This window comes from Populus trichocarpa, chromosome 4 (assembly GCF_000002775.5).
Source record: "Populus trichocarpa isolate Nisqually-1 chromosome 4, P.trichocarpa_v4.1, whole genome shotgun sequence".
In the NCBI taxonomy this organism is placed as follows: domain Eukaryota; kingdom Viridiplantae; phylum Streptophyta; class Magnoliopsida; order Malpighiales; family Salicaceae; genus Populus; species Populus trichocarpa.
In genome coordinates, this window is record NC_037288.2 from 15923196 (window position 1) to 15939639 (window position 16444).

Here is a 16444-nt window from a genome sequence, read left to right on the forward strand (position 1 = left end):
AGGATCCAATGCTTGTTTGGATCAGGTTATGGGCTTTTCAGTTTAGGGTTTTGGGTCAGTTTTTGAGTGGACCTCATATAAGTTCACATAAGGGGTCCATTAGGGCTAGTTTTTCAAGAGCTATTTAAACTCATATAACCTAAATTTCGACAGCCTTGGATGATTATTACTTCTGAATTTTTCAGTTTTAACGCGTGAGAGTGATTCTTGCATTCTTCAGTTCTTGAACGAACTGAATCTGACTTATCGAAGATTAACTGGCTTCGTGACGTCATTCTACTCATTCCAATAGCGTTGGTGCCTTGGGGCAGGTTTTCATTGGGTTACACTCCTATTAGACCTAAGATTAACTGGCTTCGTGGCGTCATTCTACTCATTCCAATAGTGTTGGTGCCTTGGATCAGATCTCAATCTTGATTATGGGTTGCGTGACCACGTGATCACGAGGTTCGCATCACAACAATAGGTCACAATGACCATTTCCTTTCTACCTAATGCTGCTTCCTCTTTCATAAGCCCTCCTCTATAGCCCGCCTTCCAATCAATAACCCCGTCTTTCTCCCTTGACCTTAACACCACTAGTGGTGGTGAGTTTCCCTAAGACAACTAAACCAACAAATACCCATCAATGCCTATTCAACAACTACTGACTTCATCATCGATTGAAACCAACAACCCCCCACCTCATCTTGCACCTCAAAAATCCATCGAAATTATACCCATCGGTAGTAAAAAAGAAGAAGAAATAAAACTAACCCAGCCATGGAAGAGGGAAACAAATCTAAAGAAAAGGAAAGCCAATTATTGTTGGTGTGATTTTGTTTTTGCAGGTGATGACAATACTCACTGTTGGCACATGAAGAAACATAAGAAGATTTTTCAGATCCACTAGTTTTCCTTTCTCACCGGTAACGATGCGTAATTCCACAAGCCGATAGTGATAGTGGCACGTGAAACCCACGCATCGCCACTATTTCCCTACTACCAGCATTGGTCTCGGGTTACATCAGCCTCTCCAGTTGATTCCCAGTCTTTGATAGGTCTATTTACAACCTCAAATTATTTTTTTGACAAATTGTTAAGATTGTGAAATTTTAGGACCAAAATTTATTATTTTGTATAATATTTGGACTATTGGACACTTAATTTGGTTTGATGTGTGTTGCGATTTGATCTAATTTGTGTTGGATTGTTGGTTTTCTTTTTGGTTGTGATTGTTATTTAAACATTAAATGTTGATGTGTGAATTTATGTTTGGATTTGGGTTGAATAATTTGAATTAGCATGAAATTAGAATATAAGTTTGTGAAATCAATAAGATTTGTGTGAATGTTTGACGTTGTTTATTTTTGAGTTAATGAATGATCGATAATTTGTTCTGAATTGATATCATGGTTGAAATAACCTTGATAAAAACATTTCTTATTTACGTTTTGCCAAATATGGTCTTCGTCTTGTTTTTAATAAAATTTTAATTGTTGGAAGATCATTTTAAAATTAATTATGAATTTCCTACTTTTTTATCCCCTTACATATTTAATATTTGAAATTGTGACCTACACGCGAGGTGCTTTTTTGGTATTAAATAAATCAATTCCCTTCCACAAAAAAAAATTTAAAAATACAATTTTTATTTTAAATTGCATTTGGCAAAAAATCCTAAAAATTACTTAAGCATTATTTCAAAATCTAAAATATTCTGGCATTTAAAAAAAAATATTGCATGGATTTTAGATCAACTTTGTAAAATTCCAAAGGATTTTGGCCATTATTTCAATGACACTAAAAATTTTAATTTCTAAAAATTAATGGTCAATATTTTGGCATAAATATTGGACCTATAAGTAGGCTGATATTTAAATATCAAGAGTTGACTAAAAAATTGTTAGAATTATTTGGATATTTACCAATTTTAATTGGGAATATTTTTTTTACCATAATATACGAGTTGTGGAAAACATTTTCGCCTTCCAATATAGACAACCCTGTTAAGGGTACCAACATGGATTCTTCCTATAAGAATTTATCCGGTTATATGAGCCAATAATGAATTCAAAATGCTAGATTTATTCACGAGCTTAAATCTTTGTTCTGAGTAATAGACGGGCCGTTGCTTAGGAACCCATCAATACATTTAAACCATATTCAGACCACACGATGTAGCTTATCTCAGGTAAGGTGCGTTAAAGATGTTACTACTTTTCCTAACAACAACCAGTTCTTTATCATGGAACTTCATAATGACCACCATACAAGTAATCCTCGTTCATTCGCTCCCAATGATCTTCAGTAAAGTACATAGAATTCCGTTCAAATCCTGGAAGATCACAAAGTCTAATGTGTTTGGTATTGAAGTAGCTGTTGTGGTTGTGGTTTGAAAAAAGTTGTTTTATAAAAAGTACTTTTAGTTGAAGTTGGTTTGAAAAAATAGATATTTGGTTAAAACTGTGGTTGAAATTGAGGTTGAACAAATAATAGTTTAATGTGTTTGGTTAAGAATGCTTTTGAAATTGAGGTTATAAAATAATTTATATATATATATATATATATATATATTAATATTGATGGTTTTTAATTTAAATATTGTAAATTTAACTATTGCTATTACTTCATGAAATAAATAATACTTTATATAAAATATTTTTTATTGTTCCATTAAACTATCTATAATTCCATCACGTATGAAATACATCCGACAAGGACTACAGTTTTCACAAATTTCTTAAGAGCGCAACAACATCAAGTAAAATATAATCAGGAACAAAATTGAGATTGCGATCAAATTCTGTAAATGCGACGTCATCAAGCGATCTCCGTCTAATTTATATAGTCATTGAATAATGTTTAACACTAGTTTTTCGAATAAAACACAATTAAAAATAAAAAATATATTTTTTTATTTTGTTGGGTCGGACCTGGTTTAATGCATTTTTAGCGTTGAACCGGACTGGTCCAGCCGGAACAGTGGAGCCATGCTCCACTGTTCATTGAAGAAAACCCATGAATAGCTCCACTGTTCATTGCAGAAAACCCATGAACAGTGGAGCATGGCTCCACTGTTCATGGGTTTTCTCATCACAAGAAGCAGTAACGAGCTGCTTCTTGTAAACCTGTGGTTGTGCCACAGTTAATGGTGGGACCCACCAGTGCAAAATTGCGGTAGGAGCATTACCAAACAATAATATTTGTGGTTGTGGGTGAACCTCACTCGCAGCTACAATACCGAACGGCGCCATGGAGAGTGATTTCCACCCACAAATATTGCTTGATCATACAACGACTTCATGCTCACCCATGTTTCCTTCTCAAAGTCCATCCTAAACAAGCCAAATAGCAATGTCCTGTATGGACAAACCAAAGGTTCAGCAGCCTTGTCAGTAAGCAAGCCTCCTTCATGCAACACTCTACGTTCCTCATCAACAAATTCCCCTATGCGCCTCACAACGAGCAAAACTCTACCAGATGTTCCACCAAGTAAAGTCCGGAGGTGTAAAGATAACTCGAAACATTTAGCATTCGCCACGTTGATGCACTCAAGAAAGCCTTCGATATAGTCTTCGTGCTTGCAGGAAAACTATAAGCTCCCAAGTCCCAAACAGCAAGAGTGCCAAAATTCGCGAGTGCTTATAGCTTATTTTCATGGCACATAATAATATCATGGAACGGGGCATCCATAGCATCAAGATACATCCATGACATTGCCCCACTATCTCCACACTGACAGAAAGCAAATTTCGAATTTTGACAACAGAATAGTACCACTCGATAGCTCTTATTATGACATGGGTCGCATGACAAAATAGCCTTTTGAATAAAGTGCTCTCTCAGCTGTCTTGAACACGTCCACCCCCTATAAAATCTTGAAGTTTAGGCAGCTTCAGGAGCAAATTCAATAATGTATATATTCACCTCCATTATCCATATCATCCCTTATTCTCCCCAAGAAAGTGTCCTTTGCAGGAAGTTCTGTTCGTTTGTCGGTTAGAGAGTTGAAAACAAAAAGGGTGTTTCTTTCACAGTTGATGGAGATCAAATATCCAAGAGATGATCCAACACTAAAACTCTGATCGCAAATCTCCTTCGACGCAACATACTTGGTACTATAAATCTGTCCTTCTTCAATACTGAATAACAGTTTGATTTTATATGCTTCCTGGTACTGGTTTTGCTGTTTGCATTACCTTCTTCATCTCGAGGAGGAATCAAGAGACAAGGAATTCCATGGAACTTGGTGTAGAGTTTAAGTTGTTTCGCAACAGAATTCCAGTGCAAACAAACAGTTTTGACTCGTTGAACATCAACGAAAGACTGACGGTTGAGAATTGGAAGTAAAACATCACTAAGAAGCTGACCCCAATTAGGCATTGATGATGATCTTCTTTTAGTGTTAGCAATGCTTGGCAGTGATGCTCCTCTCTTGGTGGTTGATTCCAATCTAACTAAAATCATTAACATTTTTAGTTTAATATTATATTCATCTTGATCAATAAGTTGCTTTTTCTACTCATATTCCTCTTAAATGAGTTTTTAAAATTAACCATGAATTCGTGATCATTCTTTTCATGATTCTAGGGCTCCTCACCTTTCCAACTTACGAGTTAATTTTGCAATTTGTCTTCACATATCTTATATCACTAGTTCTTGAACACCTATTTTCAGTTTTGCAATCTTTCTTTGCACGTCTTCTATCATTAGTTTTTAATAATTTTTTTTTCGAGGGTGAACCTCCTACACGAGCACATCATGTTCTGTTGCCTCTTCTAGCCATAGTTATTCAAGTACATAATAACTAAATAATCACCAGGATCGTTGAGCTTCAATACTAACTGATGCAAAGCTTCAATACTAACTGACATAGACAAAAGTGAATGATAACAAGGTTTGTTACGAGTTAAAACCTTTAAAGACCAATAAAACCATAATTACAGGGAGACATCCAAAATATTCGATTTTTATTCATTCAAGTTTTCACTTGCCAAAAGCTATTCCAACTTTTTATATAAAAAAAACTAGAAAACCTTATTAATATCGAGTAGAAAAATAGAAATAGAAAAATTATTCCATTCATATTGTAACTAATAATATTGGATAGAAAAATAAAAATATATATAAAATAAAATTAACTAAGAAAAATATGTTTTTTCCTAAAAAAACTCTTGCATAGTCTTTAGGGATTGGAAATAACTTTTCCTTGAGTTCAGACCTGAGTTAGCAACCATTCTCCTTCATAAACATTCTTTATGTATGGGTCACTCCATCATAAGTTCCTAACATAACATCTTTATACGGGTCGTCTCATTGTGGGTCCTTTACACAACATCTTTGTACGGGTCGCTTCATCGTGGATCACACTACTATTATTTCTAATATCAACAAATAACGTAGATATGACACAATATACTAGTTATTGAACGTCTTCTTTTTGAAAGGAATCTCCTCATCCTTTCCTATACAACATATTATTTTGCAACCTCTTTCGGCTATGGTTATTCAACAACACATATTAACTAACTTTCATGAATCTTGGACCTCTAAAACATGTTCTCTACGTACTCTAAACAAAACCACTAAGAACTATTAGGCTTTGATATCAACTGATGTAGACAAAAATAACATGTTAGAAGACAACAAACTAGAAAAATAGAATTGAAGTCGAATAGGGTGGTTACATAGAACCCTAATTTGCATTTTTATTATTGAATAAATAACTCTGATGTAGTTTGTTTCTATGAAAGGTTCACAACTTCTTAAATAAGTTAAAAAATCAATCTAAATACACTAGAAAACCTAAAAAATAAAGGAGAAACAATAAAAACCCTAAATAAATTAGAAAAAATAAAAACACCATAAATAAAATATTTTCCTAAACTAATAGAAAATAATAATAACTAAGAAAAATAGTGTATTAATAAAAATCCTCGTGCATCAACTTTTTATTATAATAATTTAACCCCTCCTAACTTATAATTTGAGCTACAAGTTGACGTGACTGATTAAACACATATCAATATAAAAAAACATAATTTTGTATTTGTTTTTAAAATAAAACCATGAAAGAAACTTTTTCAATGTCTATGGTACTTTTTATTTATTCTTAAAAAAGATTTTTCATTTTAAATTGTTTAATCATTATTTTATATTATAAATATTTTTTCAATTAAGTAGATAAAAAATATAATACTCCATTTTTATTTATTTATGGGTTCAATCAACATCTATGGTAGTTTTTATTTTTTTTTAATTTTTAATTTTTTAATTATCATTTTTTATTGTAAAGAATTTTTCAATTAAGTAGATGAAAAATATAATATTCTAAAAACAATTTGTTTACTATGGCTTAGGGGTGAGCAAAAAAACTGAAAAACCAATTAAACCGAGAAAACCGGAAAAAAATAACCGAAAAAACCGAACTGTGAAAAAAAACCGATTAAACCAATTAAAATTTTAAAAAAACCGACCAGTTTGGTGCGGTTTCGATTTTATAAGTCTGAAACCCAAAAAATAGAATTGAACCGAACCTAAACCTAGCCAAAACAAAGCCAAACCGAAAAAACCGAGCCAAACCGGTTTGAACCGGTTTCATTTTTTTTAAAATTTTGGTTTGGTTATTTTATTTTATAAAAATCAAACTGAAAAAAAATGATCATCCCTATTATGACTTTAATGAGTCACTAAGACAAAGGGATGTGTTTGTTTTTTAGTTCAAAAAATATTTTTAAGAATTTCTAAAATGTTTTATAATTTAAAATTATTTTTATATATTAATATAAAAATAAAATTTAAAAAATAAAAATTATTATTTTAATATATTATAAAATAAAAAACAGTTTAAAAAATGACTAGAAACCATCATGTCGTACCAATTCATGGAAGCTAGTATAACATACTTCAGCCATGTTTGTTTTCCGGAAAGTAGTTTACGGGAAACCACTTTCCAAACTTTCCTGTGTTTATTTGTCATTAGGAAAGGTGGTCAACGGAAAACACTTTCCGGTCAACGGAAGTCACTTTCCAGTCAAAGAAAAACACTTTCCGGTCAACAGAAAACACTTTCCAGTCAAAGAAAAATACTTTCCGGTCAACAGAAAACACTTTCCGGTCAAAGAAAAATTTGACTTGGTTTTCAGGAAAATGTTTTTCCTTTTAGCTGTGTTTGTTTTCCGGAAAGTGGTTTCCAGGAAAACACTTTCCAAACTTTCATGTGTTTGTTTGCCATTAGAAAGGTTGGTCAACGGAAAATACTTTCCAGTCAAAGGAAAATTTGGTTTGGTTTTCAGGAAAGTGTTTTCCTAGAAAATTTGGGCCGAAAAAACTTTCCGGAAGTTGTGAAAAATTTAGAAATGTTATTATTTGCTGATTATATCAAATTTAATCATCAAACTTTTGATTGCTATATATATATATATATTTTGTTTTGAATATTTATTTTTTAATTTCATCTCTTAAAATTTAATTTTTATATTAACTTTAGTCTTTATTTTTATAATTGCTATTTGCTTTTTCCTTATCATGTTTTTATTGAAATTTTTTATCTATCAAATTTGGTCCTTATTTTTTTTATTGTTACTTATTTTATTTGAAATAATTTATGAAATGTTAATTATTATTATTTTAATTTCTTCATCTTTCAATTTTTTTATTTTTCATTTGATCTCTATTATTTTGATTATTATTTATTTTATCTGAGATAATTTATGAAATTATATATTTTTTTTCAATTTCATTCCCATTCAACTTTTTAATTTGTAAGATTTGTTTCTCATTATTTTAATAAACTTAAAAAAAATAAATTATTAATAAATTATTTTCCGACTTATTTTTCATAACATAACCGAATACTAAAAAGTATTTTCCACCTTATTTTTCATTATTCTACGTAACATCGACAAAACACGTTTTCAAAATTTACTTTATAAAAAGAAACTGCTTTCCTTCTGCTCTTTCTCATCGAACTTGATAGATACATCTCCTTCCTATGCACGCTTCTTCCCTTCTCTTCCGTCTCTATAAATTCTGAAAATCAAAATTCCAAACCCAGAAATCAAAATTCTTCCAAAGACACAAACTTTACTCATTCTTTTGAGTTACAAATAAAACCCTTTAAAGAAAGCAATCAATGGAATTTGGTGAATGCTCTTCTGGTTCCAATTCCTCCTCCTCCAATGAAGCCTGGGCCAAACTTGGTATTTTCCTCATATTTATTTCTACAGTCTTAGTGTTGTTTCATATGTTATCCTCTGTTTGTTTCCCTATAAAATGTTTGTAGAAACTGTTTTTAGTGAATTTTAGTGTTGAAGCTGACATTTTTTTGGAAGTTAAATTGAATTGAGAGAAAACCAGGAAATTTAACAAAGGAAGAAACTTTCTTGGGTTTGGGTTCTTAATTCATCGTTGCATTCTAATTTTTTTTTGGAAGTTCAATTTAATGCTTCTGTTAATGTATTTGTGCTTGCATGTTTGTGGAGGGATTGTTACTGTTCTTAAGTATTTTTCTTGAATGCGAGTGAATATGATCGTAGTGCGAGTACATTGGAATTAGAAAGTAGGGAGTCTTTTTTAACATAAATCATGAATGATAAAAAGAAACCCTTTTGGTTAATTCAACACTTTTTGTTATGAACATTAGCCTTTTCGTGATTAACATAGTATGAAATACTATAGAGTTCCCATTTTGAATTGGGGTTCTTTAGAAGTTTGAACTGCCAATACTGGAGCCTTAGATTTGTTCAATTATATAAATGATAGCATTTTCATCGCATCTCCAATTTGTAGACAATTCTGTTTGATAATGTGGATGCTGAGAATCATATGCGTTCTTTTCTTATTGAAAAGGCTACATTCAATCATTTGCAACACAAACTTTTAAAGCAAAGAGAATAAACTACAGGGTTTGACAGCAAACTTTTCTGATTTGGGATTTTGAAAATTAATTGATTTATTCTTTGTTGCAGTACCATCTGACTCGAGATATTCTGATGTTGAGATAAGGTCAAATGAGATGGTAATCTGCTCAGAGATTACATCTACTTCTCTTGAGAAGCATGAATGGTGCAAAATAACAAGGAATTCAGATCAAAGTTCTGCTATGATGCAAAATAAGAGGTGATTTATATTTACTAGTTAAAACTTATATTTATTTTCTGATATCATGAATAAGTTGATTTTATTTATAGAGATTGGTATAATTAAGTAATAACCCACCTGAGAATCTAAAACATGAATTTCTATACTATTGACTGAATTACCAGACAATTGATTAAATCACAGGCAAAAGGTTGTCTTCTTGTAGGAGACAAAGAGCTGCTTTACTGATCCGAGCATTGTTTTTTAATTGCAGATATTCTTAAGCCAATTATAGAGTTAAGCTCATTGTCTTTGTTGAGTTATTACTAACATTCTATCTTTAGTACCATAGTTAAGTCCATTAAGGCTGGTGATATGACTTTTGGCCCTATCGATTAGCAAATCATTTTTCCATTATCCAAAAGACAATCAATTTATTGTAGCAACCATGGTGATAAGAGATTTTGAATGCTAGTTTTCTGAATGATGAATCATATCACTCATAACTATTGACCGATACATGCATCTTTTAGTTGATCAGAGATTCTCAAATTCTGTCGCTTTGGTTGTTGTCTGTTGTTTCTGATACAGCTTGAATACAATACTTGTTGATGAGGCCACTGTCCAAAATGAAGATGATGTAGTGATAAATTGCGGAAGTGAAATTATTCCTGGCCCTGCCAGAGAAGGTCAGAAATTTTTTACATTGTTTTAATTTTATTATTTCTTCTTTACAATAATTTACTTGAATAGATACTGCAGCCAATAAAAATTGTTTTTACTCATATTGTCAATTTATCTGGAGCTAAGTTTCAGAAAACACAGCAACTTCAATTGCATGTCTGTACTTTTGTTTAACCTCACTTGGGTATTATTGTTTTTATTTTGATGGTAACTGGAACAGCCCTCCCAGCATTGTATTCTACTTTTTTTTAAAAAAGAATTAGAGATAAGGTTAGTTTCTTCCATATGGTCACATTATAATGTGATTTGATCTCTGTTTACTCTAGCGACAACATTATCTTGATGTTTTTTTATGGGATGCATAAATTTACTTGGTATAATTGACAATTGGATAGGTTTGAGATGCACTTCCAATTGGGATATTTAATCATCCAGGGCTGAGTTTTGTTGAGAATATGCTTCTGGAATGCAATTGTTTCCCATTTGATACTGACTATCTCTTATAAAAAGGCTTTTTTATTTCTTACATCTCTAGGATATTTGAGCTACAGATTTAAACTAATGCCTCGAGAGTCTTTCACGAGATGGTTAAAGGTGAATGATTAATCATATTTGGAATCTTTAAATTTCTTCCGGTGTGCCATTGCCAACCACAAGTGTGCTGATGTTCTTTGGTTTTGTTTTTTCTCCACCAGGTCAGTATAGATGCTGAGCATGCAAAATGCAGCATTTGCTTAAACGTATGGCATGATGTTGTTACTGTTGCTCCTTGTCTTCATAACTTCTGGTTTGTGATTTATTTTATGGCTTCTTTTTAGTAGAATAGAATTGTACTTTCAACTTGTTGATTTATAATCTACTTGTCCTATGCAACTCAGCAATGGATGCTTTTCAGAATGGCTGAGGAGATCGCAAGAAAGACATGCAAGTGTGCTCTGTCCTCAGTGTAGAGCAGTAGTACAGTTTGTTGGTAGAAACCACTTTCTGCATAGTATAGAGGAGGTGATATACCCTAAGTTTCACTCAATTCCTTGACGAACATTTTACATCTCTGTGCAAGCCATTTTATGTGCCTGTATGGATAGAGACATGTATTTCCCTTTGTTTGTCTATTTCCCTTTTGTTTGTAGTTGGTAGATTAATTTATTTGTTTTAGGCTGCCTTAGCGTCATATTTTGCAATTACTTGAAATATAGAAAACTTTTCTTATTGATTTTCTTTCACATTTGTCAAAATATCTGCTATATACTTTGTTGTTAGTTTCATTGCCTAATGTTAGTGCTAATGCTGCATTACTTTGTTTATAATTCTGCTATTCTACTTGTCTGTGATTCTGGATGATGATTATGGTTACCTGATATAATTGCATTAACTGAAAGAATGCCAATAACATAGATAACATAAAAATTGAGTGCAAGTCGAAGCATTACTGCTTAGAGGATTTAATTTCTTGTGCAAGTTCATGTATATATACTCTTATTTTCTTAATTTTGTACACTAATATATCATCATTTAAAATTTATTGATTGCGTCTTGCAATTTTAAGCCAATCCTGCAAACTCTTAACCCTTCATACTTGGATCTTCATTTCATGCCTGTTTTCTGATACATGTTTGAGAGTTTAAAATTTCTAGGGCATGCCCCTTTCTTTTTATAGCATGCTCAAGGTTTATGGATATTACTTTTAACTGTAATAGTAACAAAGTTGCTGATTGTTCTTTTTTTAGGATGTATTGCAAGCCGATTCTTCACTAAAGCAGTCAGATGAAGAAATAATTCTTTTGGATTCCTATGCATCAATAAAATCAAATCTTGTAAGTAATTTTATGTCTGAAGCCATGATACTTGATACAAGTATATGAAATGTTGATGTCATGTCTGGGATTGAATTATGAGAGACAAATATATGTCATATATCTCATATAGGATTGAGACATGCGATGCTTACTTGCATGCTTGCCTCAAACTTTATCTGTCCTGAAAATGATTTCTAACCAAATATTACTGATTAATTGAGATAATGGATGCTTAGTAATATTTATTTTTGTAATACACATTACAAATAGTTTTTTCTCGTATCTTCAATTGATAGATTTCCATTTCCATTGCAGCTTCTTTTGTGGTTATTTCAAATTGTTGGGACACTATTTGTTTGTCTTTGGTCTGCATATCTTCTGTATATAGAATGGTGCTTTTAACTAGTTAACTTAAGTTCTGACGAGTATCAGATCATTACAGTTTTTTAACTTCTGATGCACATTAGATCATTCAAACTGGAAAAAAGCATCGTCGAAAGAGGCCACACTCAATTTTAGATGCTGAAAATGAAGTTGCAGATTTCCCATGTCCTCAATGTGGTAATAGTTTTAATTTCTCTTACAATTACTTGTTTATAAATCACATCATTTTCTGGAATATGATCGTTTGGCAATACTGGAACCCTTGGAAGGAAAATAGTGTGTTCTATTCTTAAAGAAGAAAAATACGAGCCAATTTCTGGCGTACAACTTGTTGTGGGTTTGATATTTTATAATGGTGTTCCATACACACAACTGCTGAAGCTTGGATCCTCATGTAGATCAATCTATCAAAGATCATTCCTTATGTGTGTGATATCAGGGTCATGGTCATTTTGATATCATTCTCAACTTCTTCTCCATTGTGTTCTAGATAATTTGTGCTGGGTTCCTTCCAAATGCATCTATTTTACTGATCTGTTATGAGAATTTAGACAGAGTCTCCATAGGGTTCTTGAACATGTGAAGAAATCCTAGTTAAAACTAAAGCTTCGTTGTTTTCACGTCTGAGTTTGTTACAATCTACTGAATTGTAACCAACTGACACAAGATGGTGTTGGGTGTTGATATTTATGCTAGTGTGACAATGATGCGACTGTCATGAGTAGTGGTAGCCACCTTGATATTCTTGTTCTTGTTCCTTTTTCATGGATGTATTAAACGTGCTCACAAACAGGAATATCATCAGCTGTGGGAGTCTAAATGAAAAAGTTAGCTTCCATACTAAATGAATGGTGCTTGGAGCTTCTTGTACAACAAAAACTTACTTTTCTATCTTTAATTTTTGACAGAATTCTATGTTGCATATGAGATGCTAGTGCCGCTAATCCAAGAGCAGGAAAATAGTTTCAGTTAGAAATTTTATTCATCATTGTTTTCTTTTTCTTTGTTTTCTTTGTTTAATTTGACTGTGGTGCTTTTTACATAATCTTATGCATGTTTTCATTCTTGAGAGCGGTCAATCATGTGAATAAATGCTTTTGCATTTTGAACTTTAAATAACTGGTTATAAGAATGTTAGCCTTGGATGTGTTTCTAATATGCAGTCCTTTTGTTTTAGATCCATTATTTATCTAATTGTTCAATAATACCAATCAGGTACTGAGTACAGTGGCTTCCACTGCAATCAGAATACAATTCACTTACAGTGCCAAGCCTGTGGAGGGATGATGCCTTCTCGAGCTGATATTGGAGTACCACAGCACTGTATGTGTCATGATTTGCCTGTATTATTCTTGGATGAAGTGTTGGGTTTACGTTTCTCTTATTTATTTTTCTAATTCAGGCCCTTTTTTCCATATTTTATGCTCATCAATCCTTTGAATAAAGTCTGTTAAAGTTGGTGTTGAAGCTAAGAGACTGCTTCAAATTATTAATGAATTCTTAGGTTTACTTTTGAGTCTATGGATTTAATTTTGAGGAGAAATAATATTGGATCAACACTATTTTATCAACTGTGAGCTTACTGCAAGTAGATATAATTCCTTTTTAATTCCTCCCTTCTTGCAGGTTTGGGATGTGATAGAGTATTTTGTGGTGCCTATTGGCATGCTCAAGGTGTTTCCAGAAGTGACACTCACTCTATTTGCAGCCATGAGAATTTTAAACCAGTATGTGCTCTTTTATTCTTAGTCTTTTCTAGTTGCAGTCCTTTCTAAACAGTTCTCACTTGCAATAGGATTGCTATCATGTGGACAACTCTCCCTCTATGTTTCTTTGATAAGTGTCTTTTAATTTGTCAGTTTCTTTTTTTTTGGATCAAATGTAAGTATATATAAGAGATCAAAAATTACAACTTTGGAACCCATAGGAAACCAGAAAAAAGAATATAAAACAAAAAATGAAACAAAGGGAACAAGCTCCCTAAACAAAAGAAAAAACCAGGGATAGAACAACAGATGGTTAGGGTAGGAACCCGATCCTAGGGGGGTTGCCCAGCCTAACCAAATAAATACAACTAAAGAAACCATTAGAAAAAACATAGAAAATACAAGCTTTACTCAAAGAGAAACCAGATAGGGACAAGCCCCCAAGACCAAACCGGTGGGAACAACAATAAATAGCTCTCATGCAAAACTTGCATGGCCAAGACACCGCCATGCATTCACGAAGCAGAAGATACACAATTCTCATGGAAATGAAGAACCATGCTGAACTTGAAACTTTTGGAAAACAGCATCAACTGACTTGGAAACATGCTCAAATAGACGTTTGTTCCTTTCATTCCAAATTAAGTGCACAAGGAGAGGGAGAGCAACTCGTCTCATTCCTCGAAGCGCACCAGATAGGGAAGACATAGAACGATTTAGACGAAGCCACTGCTTGACACGACTCCATAACAATGAAGCCACTGCTTGACACGACTCCATAACAATGAAGCCACTGCTTAATTTGTCAGTTTCTTATTTCTATTGGTCTAAACCCTTTCTATATAATTTTACTCCACCTGCATGGTATATTCCTAGCCCCTTAATTGTTTGTCTATCTCACAATCCCAGTTTCTCACATGTATATATCTTACCTTTTAACTATTCTTTTTCATTTTTTTAAAAATTTGGGCATTCACTTAATGCACCCGTCTATAAGTAGTTCATTGGTGTTCCTACCTTCTGCTACAGAGGATGATGCTGTTTACTTAATCTATTACACCAGATATGGAGTTTCTTGCAGAATTTTTTTTTCTTGTGTGTATATCTTCTCTTTACCATTCAACATTTCTTGCCTCTTCTGGCAAACAAATGTTCTTTCTTCTAGATTATTTGAGCACTTATTTTTATTTAATCTGATTTGATTTGTGATTAGATTTCGTTTCCGTGATCCTTATTTACTCTTTCTTTAATTGCCTGGCCTTAGTTGTTCTATGGAAACCATGATAATTTCAAAGTTTTATTGTGATTTTTCCATAACAATAAGATGCCTTTTCTTCTGGAGGCATCAGGTTTGTGAACATTTTAGGCTTTGTATGCTTTTGTTAATATTCCATAATCTTGTGCTTTGCAGATCTCAGAGCATGCTGTCTCTAGGATTCCATTTTTGGCACATGAAAAAAACCGGCATGAACAGGATGTATGAATTTCTCTTTTCCAAAATGTTAATCGGTAGCAACTTTACAAAGTTTGACAAGAGTGACTCACATTTTTTGTTTTATAGATCACAGAAAGGTGTATCGGACAGATGGGAAAAACACTGCAGGATGTTATTTCAGATTGGATTGGGAAGTTGAACAACAGAGAAATTGGTGTGTTGGTTGATTCTTTACCCCAACTTAATGGTTAAAAAAACTGAGTTTGTAAGGTCCCAAATTCAGTTACCCTTGTGTAAGGTTTTTTTTTGAAGGGGATGCAACAACGTATATAAATATCTTTAGTGGTACTGTTAATTTGAAATAAAATTCTGGAGTATTTTGGAATGTATCTTGTACTTCATGTTCCATGATACTTTTATGGTTATTTTAGGACAAAGGTTGGAAATGGGTAATGATGTGTTGTCTCTGTTGCAGAAAGAAAGGATTTTGTGTGTGTTTTCAAGCTAAAATGTCACTAGAATTTGAATTTTGGTTGGTTTTTAACTCTTGCTGCAGATCGAACTAGGATGCCACTGAATCATGCTGAGATGATAACTGTTGGAACCCATGTTTGCAAGTAAGGACTCACCTTTTATTTTCTCATATGGAGGATTTGATGTGGAATTAGTTAGTACTTAAATTACTGTGTAGTGACAAAAACTCCGCAGTCTTCCAAGAGGAGGAATTAGTTAGTACTAAAATTCATGGTGATGAGATCATTTGACAAGTTTTGAATTGATATAATCTTTATGAACAATTTTTAATGTGGATTCCTCTCTACACCCGCTTAAACAAATGTAAGGTTAATTATTGCGGTTGTGGCTGTTATTGCTGTTCTTTACTCTTGCAGGTTAATCATAAATGTTAAATGTTTGGTTTATTTCTGAATGCAGTGATTGTTATGACAAATTGATCTCCTTTCTGCTATACTGGTTCCGGATTTCAATGCCTAGAAATGTAAGTATATAGTATTAAGCAGTGTATAAACTTGTGGCCTACAAATATTTTTCAATTTTCGAGTTTTAGAAACTATGCTGTGTTTGTGTTTGCATCATCACAGCTCCTTCCGCCAGAAGCAGCTAACAGGGAAGATTGCTGGTATGGTTATGCCTGCCGGACACAGCACCATAATGAAGACCATGCGCGTAAAAGAAATCATGTTTGCCGCCCTACTAGGGGTAATCATGCATAATGAGCAGCTAGACAATCTCTTCATGAATGCAGTCATGAAATTGTATGGTATAGTGGATATAGTTTCAAAAACAAAATTATTTTGTGATCAAGAACTTTTTGCTTATGAGATATTCTAATTTTCACCAGTCCTTTACCCTTGAAA

The 16444-nt window shown here is 32.8% G+C and overlaps 1 protein-coding gene across 1 annotated transcript; it reads left to right on the top strand.

Annotated features, from left to right (window-relative positions):
• Positions 1-7928: 7928 nt before the first annotated feature.
• LOC18097759 (uncharacterized) lies at positions 7929-16444 on the top strand. Its single transcript, XM_024598726.2, has 15 exons — positions 7929-8183; positions 8952-9102; positions 9655-9752; positions 10283-10341; positions 10443-10534; positions 10626-10749; positions 11475-11561; positions 12011-12104; positions 13143-13250; positions 13554-13654; positions 15045-15110; positions 15195-15282; positions 15625-15685; positions 16002-16065; positions 16169-16444. The coding sequence occupies exons 1-15, from the start codon at positions 8117-8119 to the stop codon at positions 16298-16300; spliced, it is 1392 nt and encodes a 463-aa protein (XP_024454494.1). The 5' UTR covers positions 7929-8116; the 3' UTR covers positions 16301-16444.